The 9,695-nt window shown below is 35.0% G+C and overlaps 1 protein-coding gene and 1 pseudogene across 2 annotated transcripts; one reads left to right on the top strand and one right to left on the bottom strand.

Moving 5' to 3' along the window:
* Positions 1 to 233: 233 nt before the first annotated feature.
* LOC145314394 (solute carrier family 12 member 2 pseudogene) lies at positions 234 to 3,450 on the bottom strand (annotated as a pseudogene). Its single transcript, XR_013877746.1, has one exon. The product of XR_013877746.1 is annotated as a solute carrier family 12 member 2 pseudogene (transcript).
* Positions 3,451 to 5,399: 1,949 nt separating this feature from the next.
* Positions 5,400 to 9,419, top strand: LOC145314381 (bumetanide-sensitive sodium-(potassium)-chloride cotransporter-like). Its single transcript, XM_080154264.1, has 2 exons — positions 5,400 to 5,551; positions 6,141 to 9,419. Exons 1-2 carry the CDS (start codon positions 5,417 to 5,419, stop codon positions 8,958 to 8,960), a joined length of 2,955 nt encoding a protein of 984 aa, XP_080010390.1. The 5' UTR covers positions 5,400 to 5,416; the 3' UTR covers positions 8,961 to 9,419.
* The last annotated feature ends 276 nt before the right edge of the window (positions 9,420 to 9,695 follow it).

Here is a 9,695-nt window from a genome sequence, read left to right as displayed (position 1 = left end):
TCTCCTCTTTAGAAGGGGCGATAAAGGAGCGATAAAGGATCATTTAATCGCCTCTTAGGGCAAGGGGCTATCAAATCGCTCCTTTCAAGGAGTCATAACATCGCCTCTTGTTATAAGGGGCTATTAAATCGCTCCTTTCAAGGAGCCAATACATCGCCCCTTGTCATAAGAGGCGATCAATTAAAATCATCGCCCCATATGGAGCGATGTCATGGAAAGGACTATACCCCATATTTTTGTACTAATATTTTTATAAACTATGTATTTTTGTGTACATAAAAGATAACTATAATATTTAAGTCACTTTTAAACATAACAAAATTTTTTTAAAGCGTCAATTAGACAAATATTTCTTTATCTTAGATAAATATTATGATTGACAAATTTAAATTTTAAAAAATCTACGAAAAACAATAAAGTAATTTACAGATGAATATTAATCGTTTTGATATATTCTTACAATTTTTTTTTATAGAAAAAACATTAAGTGAAAATTTAATTAACATGTTTATGAGTAGAATGTGAGAACTGAAGTTTGATTTCCTCTGATGAGTAGGGTGGGTGGCATTTGTCTAGTGATGATCTCTAGCCAGGCCATGTAGTACACTGGACTCAGGTTTTGTCTGTTTGGCATGGGCAGTGTGACCACCACCAACTCTGCTGACTTCGAGTGGTCTCTCAACAGCTCAGCTGTTCTCAGATGTCTGACGGTCTTTTGCAAGTTGAATTCTTTAATTTCATCTGTTGTAGATTTGTCAGGATTTTCTTCCAAGATACTTTCAAATTCCTCTATTGTTTCAGCTTTTGGTTGTCTTGTTATATCTGGGATCATTTCAATGTCAGAAATGTCTATTCTAAACTTTTTCAAGAGTGTAACAAGACTTCTTTTACCTTCATCAAGATTTTGCTCATTGTTTGTAAGTGCAAATAACCTAAGTTTGCAGCCAGAATACAGCTTTCTGTTCTTGATGAGATATGGAATAAGTATGGTCAAGCCGCCATCATCAAACAGCCACCAAATATCAATTGTTCCAGTTTTCTTGCCGGATCGGAACATCTCAATGTCATTGACAACATCCTTGAAGTCATCTTTTTCATTGATAGAATTTGTAATTGTAGAGAAGTGTGCTCCACTTGGCAGTCTTAGGATTCCAACAGCTACTTTGGCTTCAAAGGCATTGACAACAGCCTCAAAGTATTCATTAGTTCTGCCAGGATTGTTTTTCATTTGATGGAATCCCATGATCATAATGTTAGGTCTCAGTTTACCCAATCCAGCTAAGCTAAGTAGATTTGAGGTGCTTTCACTAAAACTTTGGCCAGCAACTGAGGCATAAAAACCCTTAATCTTGTGGTTGATAAGCCATTCTTCGATGGCTTTTCTCAATTCAGGACTTTCTTTATTGTCAAGGTCTGTAATGTTACCACAGACTAACAAAGATGTTTTCATTGTTACAAGGTTGGAGAAATCAACCAGAGGTTGTCTATGAGCAGGGTTGCCACTCATAACTAAGATTTGTGGTCTATATGTTTTCACATGATCTTTCTGGTTTGTCAGTGCAATTGAAGTGTTCAAGGCAGACATGTAAGTTAAGGCATCCTTGGAGCTGCCCCAGTTAACATCTGGTTTAATATAAACAGTTATAGCATACAGAATTGCCATACATGCTATTGTAACCACACCATAGATCCAGTTAAATATTAGAATAAGAACCATACAAGCTATAGCTCCAATTAGGGCCACCCAGGGGCTGTAATACTTGAATGCAGGTCTCCAACCTGGTGATTTGGACATGGAGCTATGAAACACTGAGAAGTTCATTAGGCCATAAGCAGCAACTGTGAAGTTTGAGGTGAGGTAACCAATCTGATTGAGGTCCGCAATCATAACAGCACCAATGGCAATAATAAAGGTAAAAATATAACCTCTAAATGGTTCATCATTAGATCCACGGCCCTTACCAAAGAAGTGTATGTAGGGATAAATTTTGTCTTTGCCAACAGCTTGCAAAACTCTTGGGGCTCCTTCAATGCAGGCAATAGATGATGAAAGAGTAGCTCCAAAGCAACCAATGTAAACAAGATATCCAGTTGCTGAAATGTAGGTCATGGCTTTTTGATCTGCTGAACTTCCAAATAACCCATTACACCCGTCAATTGAAAGACCAACTTGTTCTCTGATAGCATTTGCAGCAGCTGAGCAGTCTCCTATGTCAGGCAGAGTTATGTTATTTGTACCTGTTACATTGACCATACTATCATATAGGTACTCTTCAATGTTACCACTGGCTCTTCTTAGGAATGTAAAACAAATCATGACAGCAAAACCAGCATAGGTAATATATGTGATAAAGATACCAGTTATTGTTCCAACTGATATAGCATATGATGGATCTTTTAAGTCTCCAGACATGTTGGCTCCAGCTACAATTCCAAGAACAGAGTTGATAAACACTGCAAATACAGCAGTAAAACTTTGTTGCACACCTTGATACTCTGTGTATTCACTAAATATGTTAGCACTTAAAGTATCCATATTCCACCCTGTGAAACCCTTTGCATGGCGTTCTGCTCCATCTGTGATGAATAGTGTTCCCATGGGAAAGAATGATCCAACAAAAATGTCAAGCTGGGCAACAATCAGCATGATGAACAGAACTTTCTGAATTCTTGTTATCCACTTCATTCCAACAATGGCCAGAATAAGCAGCAAGACAAGAGTTACTGATCCAGTTAATCTTAAATCATTCTTGTAATCTGTTCTTGTTGAGCCAGGTAAAATTCCCTGAAAGTTTTCATCCATGTCCATTAAGAAGTCTTGTAAACTCAGACAAAAACCAAGAGCTGTTAGTCCTGCAGATAGAGAGTTGCCGACGAAGAAAAGAATTCCAATAGCTCCACCAAACTCTGGTCCAAGAGCTCTTGAAATCATGTAGTACACACCTCCACTCTCAACATGTCCATTAGTTGCAACAGCTGCCATAGACAATGAAGTGATGATTGTGACAAAATTGCACAGAGTGATGATGGTCAGACCCTCAATGAGACCACTTTGACCCATAGTGATGTTCAAGCGGAGAAACAACATAGTTCCCCAGATACTCAGCAAAACTCTTATCAAGACTCCATTAATCCAACCAAGCTTCAGAGCCTCTCCAGCAGTTTTAACTACTGAAGTACCTTCTTCATCCATTGTTTTTCTTCTGCCTGCCAAGAGCTCATCAATTGTTGGTCTTGGTTGGTGATGCATTTGACTGAGACGCCTGTAGTTAGACTCTGATGGCAGTACCTGGATGGTATGCCCTGACAGATCACCCCCATGCTGCTCCTGAACAATGCCAAGACTAGGAAAGACACCAAGTGTGTTGGAAGATTTCTCTTCTCCATCTAAGAACCCTCCATTTGCCTCCCCCATTTTGATCTGAAAGGAATACAGTTTGTTATATGCAAAAAGTGTTATAACCAGAACAATTTTCCAGCTTAAAAAATCCAAATTTCAAATTTTAATAGCTCCATTATTCACATTTGATTTTAAAAGCTTCTAATAGTTTAAATACTTGTTATTTACTGGCAGGTATAATACAATTAAATAAAACTCTTGTGGCTCTGAGAAGTAACAAATCTTCCTGAATACTGTAATATTATTTTGTACATATAAAAAATTGTCATGGGGTTTATTTTTTTTCATTCAGCTAAAAAGTTTTAGGTTAAAATTTTTTTTAGATATTCTCTCTCATCTAAAATGTAATGTCCTAATAGAAGAAAAATCTAACATCGTTAAATTTAAACAAAAATTAACTACAGATGTAACAAATATGTAAATATCACATTTTTTCATAAAAATCATAAAAGATTTGTCAACTAATGAAAAAATAATTTAAACAACTTATTTATTAATTTCTTATCTTGAATGATGCTCGCAATTCTAAGATGTTGTATTCAAACAGAATAGTTAAAAGTTTAATCAAAAAATACTTAATGTTTAAAGAGACAATTTAGCTAAAACTAAATCAGATACAAAATTCAAATTTATTAGAGTTATAAAAATAGACTTTAGACTAAAATAGGTATTCAAATGTTTTGATGTACAAAGATTATTAAATTTGTCTGTAATGCGTGGACATACTTTTTTCCTTAATTTTTACGCGGATTTTGTTGGCTGTATTGACACAAGCTAAAGTCTTCATTATCTTTTTTTCTAAGGTCACTTTATAGATGCGTAAAGTTTCTACAAGTGTTCTCTTTCTTATTTCATTTTAACAAGCAGATTATGATTCAAGGACTTCCAACTCCAAGCAGTTTATCTTGAAAGGGGGGGGGGGGTCAACAAATATGAGATATATAGATAGGGGGGGAGGGAAAAGTTTGATAACTGTAGTAAAATTGCTTTTTTGTCCGTTCAACAAAATAACAAAATAATCTTAAGATTCCTGTAATATTCAGGTACAATTAGGAACAAGTAAGTAGAATGGTGATTCCAATGACGATTTCATGTGATTAGTGAAGCATTTCTGAATTGTTAAAAATTTAACTCAAATTAAAATTAACAATTGCACATTCCCGAAAAAAATGTAATGGATATCTTTTAACCTCGTTACTATAAATCCATCAACTTGAAATAACCTGACATATTAGGATAATTGTTATTTGTTCAAGTTATCACAAAGTTTACAAAGATGATGCTCAGTTGTTATCTATCCTTCAAAGTAATAAATTTTTCTGTGATATTTACATATTTTCTTTTATTGTCTTAACCTTGAATATTTTATTTCATTTAGTTTTTATAAATATAAAAACAATTATTAAACAGGCCTCTTGTATTACCTAATTGGAACTCCTTGAACCCAATTATAAACACTATCAATTAAGCTGGGATAGGATAATGGAGTTGAATTTCCCGTCCCCTCTGCACCCCAATATGTTAATTATCAATCAACAAAAAATTGGGGGTTGTCCTTTATGTTTGACTCCTGATCATACTATTTCCATTAAAATTTTAAACTTTTTTTCTTTTTCTATAAGCACCACTGCAACAACAATAAAATGTTATACATTGAACTGTAAAAAAAATAATTTTTAGGTATGATAAGTCAGGGATCTAAAGGGATAAGACAATGGCTGATAAATTAATGTACATTCCCAACGATGCTGCACAAAATAGTCCCTTCTGTTAATTAGAATTAGTGGTTGAAACGTTTGGATTTTCAACTTAATTAACAAACCATCAAAATTCAAGAAAGTTCCCAAACTTGTTAAGCCAGCAAATATGAAATATGAAATTTACTGACAAAGCACATTGTAAAATAGTTGCACTACTAAATTTTATATATGACAGGCTAGAACCTTAGGAAATCTAAAAATTTGTCTAAATTTGTTTGATATAAATTTGCGGATTTTTCAAGTTAATCAAGCAATAATGCCTGACAATGCAGTTTTTGACCCTGAGGACGAGAGCCAGTTCCGGCGGCTGGAAGTCTACCCGTATGAGATCAGCCAAACAAGTAGCCTGGCATCCACCTATGCTGGTAACCTGGCTGACACTACAATACAGGTAATAATTTTATTTATTTGGTCATTAACTTAAAACAAACAAGAAATAAACAATTGTTACTAATGAATATTTTTGATGTCAATTTGGGTTACTAATATGGTTCTCAGTTATTGATCAATACCTTAATCCATGGTCAGGGGAGGGGATTTGGTGAAAGCATAAGGCGGGTGGGTTTGTTGTTGTTTTTATATTAGCCAGCTAGGAGAAACTTTTAATCAGGGTATGTAAGAATCACTCCAAATATCCACGTATTCTATATCTATTTTGTAACTTCTTCAGCTACTCTATAAATATGCTTAAAGTCTGAAAGATACTAAAAACTTGATAATAATACATGTAATCACTATGCAATTTTTTACCATGCCAACAATCCTTGTTTAAAGACTAAGGAATGTTTATAACGTTTTTTCTATTTTAAAATAAAATGTTCTTTTGGTTTTGAAATACTACATATTCTTTATTATAGCTTTAAAGAAGAATTCAATATTTATTATGTAATTATACCACCCTAATAGTATATTTAACCTCTGGTTATCTCTGAAAAAATTAAATTGTAATTTTGTAAATTAGACATATTTCTATATTTAAGGTTTTACCTTCTGAAACAAACTACCGTAGACTCAGCCAGATACACCTGGAGGCCAGACCAACTCTAGATGAGCTCATAACAGGCAAGAAGAATGTTGACAATGATGCGGAAGATGCTGCTGCTAAAGACAGGCCAGTCGCTGAGGCACTTAAACTTGGTTGGATCAATGGAGTCTTGATCAGAGTTCTGCTAAGTATTTGGGGAGTCATGCTGTTTCTTCGCTTGCCCTGGGTTATGGGTCAGAGTGGACTCATCCAAGGATTAGTTGTTATTACTTTATGTAATTTAATCACAATCACCACAACACTCTCAATGTCTGCAGTTGCTACCAATGGCAGAATTGCTAGTGGAGGTGTGTACTACATGATTTCCAGAGCACTTGGACCTGAATTTGGAGGAGCCATTGGGGTCTTATTTGCAATAGGTAACTCTATATTTGTTGCCATGACGACACTGGGTTTCTGTTTAAGTTTAACTGACTTTCTCAAAGATCTAAACGAGGACTACAATGGAATTCTACCTGGCTCTACAAGAGATGATGACCTTAATGATAAAAGATTAATAGGAGCCATCACAATGGCAGCCTTATTTGTTCTAGCCATTGTAGGTATGAAGTGGATAACAAGGGTTCAAAAGCTATTGATAATTCTCTTAATTATAGCTCAACTGGACATGTTTGCTGGAACTTTTGTCACTGGTAGTTCTCTGTTTTTGAATGATGAAAAAAGACATGCTCGTGGGTACACTGGCTGGAGTATTGATACTGTTAAAGATAACATCAACAGTGAATATGTTGAATTTGAGGGACAAATGCAAAGTTTTCTAACCATATTTGCAGTCTTCTTTAACTCTGTCACTGGTATAGTAGCTGGGGCCAACATGTCTGGAGATCTTAAGGATCCTTCTGATGCAATTCCTAAAGGTACATTAATTGGTATATTTACAACTTATGCCACTTACATGGCATTTGCTGTGATTATCTGCTTTAACTTCTTGAGAAAAGCTAGTGGAAATCCAGAAGAGTATCTCAAGGAATATAATAATACCATGTATCCTGATCTACCTTCTGTTGGAAATTGTACCCTGGAAGCAAACATGGTTAGAGAACAGTATGATTTTCTTGTACATAAGGATTGTACAGAATATGGATCTTCACATGATCAAAAGGTTATGACATACCTTTCAGCAACTGGATATCTTGTTTATTTTGGATGTTTTGGGGCAACACTTTCTTCAGCATTGGCTGGCATTGAGGGAGCACCTAGAGTATTACAAGCTGTGGGCAAAGATAAAATATATCCTTACATAGGATTCTTTGGTAAAGGTCATGGGCCAAATGATGAACCATTCAGAGGTTATGGCTTTACTTTTGTCATTGCATTTGCTTGTTTGATGATAGCTGAACTGAATACAATTGGTTATCTGACCACTAACTTTACCCTTGCGGCCTATGCATTGATGAATTTCTCAGCTTTTCATAGTTCAATGTCAAATTCTCCAGGTTGGAGACCTACATTCAAATACTACAATCCATGGGTATCACTACTTGGTACATTTGCCTGTGTAGCTGTCATGATTCTGGTAAACTGGATTCTTGGTCTTGCTACTCTGGTTGGAGTTGCTTTTCTGTATGGTATTGCTTTTTATTTGAAACCTGAAGCTAACTGGGGAAGTTCTCTAGATGCACAGTCATATGTAACTGCACTCAATGGTGTTATGAATCTAAATGATAAAGAAGAACATGTTAAAACCTACCGTCCCCAGATCTTACTGTTGACAGGTAATCCCGCACATAGGCAACCACTGGTAGACTTTGCCAGTCTAATTACTAAGAAATCCTCTTTGTTGGTATGTGCAAATGTTATCACCGATATTAGCAAAAAAGAAGCCAAAGAAGCTAAAGAGATTGTCAACGACTGGCTGAAAGATCATGACATCAAAGCATTTTACATCTCAACATTTAATAGAAGGTTTTCAGAGGGAGTTGACAATATTGCTACATTATCAGGCTTAGGAAAATTGGCGCCAAATTTAGTTATGTTGGGATATCATCAGATGAAATTTAACCCTGCAAACACTAATGAATACTATGAAACAATAATGAAAGCATTTGAAGCTAACCTTGCTGTTGCTGTACTCAGGCTTCCTGGAGGTGTCAACTTTTCAAACACAATTTACTCAGAAGAACATACCAAAGATAAACACAATCCTTTTGTTTACAGAGACAAAGATGGTCATGTACTTTCTAAATCTACACTGGACAATATTCAAAAGTACAGAAATGGTTCCAAAACTGGCACCATTGATGTTTGGTGGCTTTTTGATGATGGTGGCCTCACCTTACTCATACCACATCTTCTAAAAACTAAAAAGCAATTTTCTGGATGTAAGATTAGAGTTTTTGCTCTTACTACCAAGGAGTTTGGCATTGATGAAGATAAAAAGAATCTTGTAAATTTGCTGTATAAGTTTAGGATCGATGTGACAGATGTCATAATGATACCTGACATAACAGTTAGTCCCTCTAAAGAAACAAGATTGGAGTTTGAGACAATTGTTCGTGAATACCCAGATCACTCAACCAGTCAACAGGTCATAGATTCCAACCGCCTGAAGACATTCAGACACCTGAGAACAGCAGAGTTACTGCGAGAGCACTCCAAGTCAGCAGAGTTGGTGGTGGTCACACTGCCCATGCCCAGGAGACAAAACCTGACCCCTGTGTACTACATGGCCTGGCTGGAGATCATCACGCGACAAATGCCACCAGTCCTACTCATCAGAGGCAACCAAACTTCTGTTCTAACATTTTATTCATGATTCTTTAATATTTTTGTTTTGTTATCTACTTATACTTTTATAGTCTAAAAATTGTGAATTAGATATGTATATAATTTTGTTACAGATTATGTTACCTTTTTTGCTAAATTAACATAAACAGATTAGCTTAAAGGTCTTCTTCCATTTTATTTTTAAAAGAACGATACCGTAAATTATGAATAGTTTTTAGCTGAATATTTAAAGTATATTACCATTAGACATAAGATATATTGACAACATATATAAAATCAAAGCTCTAAAACGAACAATAAATAACTCTTTTAGATTGCCAGAACTCAATTTGTAAGTCGAAACAAAATTGCACACAAATTTGTTGCAAAATTGCGTAAATACAGGATACAGTAAAGGAACATACTTTCATCTTTTGGATTTCATTATAGAGATCATAATATTGTACCTTGTTATCCTGGGAATAATTGTTGTCCTACTTATAAAAAGTTTCACTTTAAACAATGATTCATTCTAGCGTATGAACATTACTAAGTACTGATTTTATAAGTTTTCAAAAAAGCATTATCTTATTAGATTTGTTTCTTATTTATGTTACTCTAGAATGAACAAAAATGAATGTCTAGAAGTTGTACCCAATTCATTTTGTTATTAAGAAAATATTTGAGTGGGACGAATTATTTAAAAATTTTTGAGCTTATCAATCATAATCCATATGGATACACAAAGGCTACATAAGGTCAACTGAATTTGAGTTGCCGATTG

The sequence above is a fragment of the Acartia tonsa genome, chromosome 3 (genome assembly GCF_053477335.1).
Source record: "Acartia tonsa isolate MP-2025a chromosome 3, ASM5347733v1, whole genome shotgun sequence".
NCBI lineage: Eukaryota > Metazoa > Arthropoda > Copepoda > Calanoida > Acartiidae > Acartia > Acartia tonsa.
Note: the sequence above shows the minus strand (reverse complement) of the source record. Positions and strands in the feature narration are given on the sequence as shown.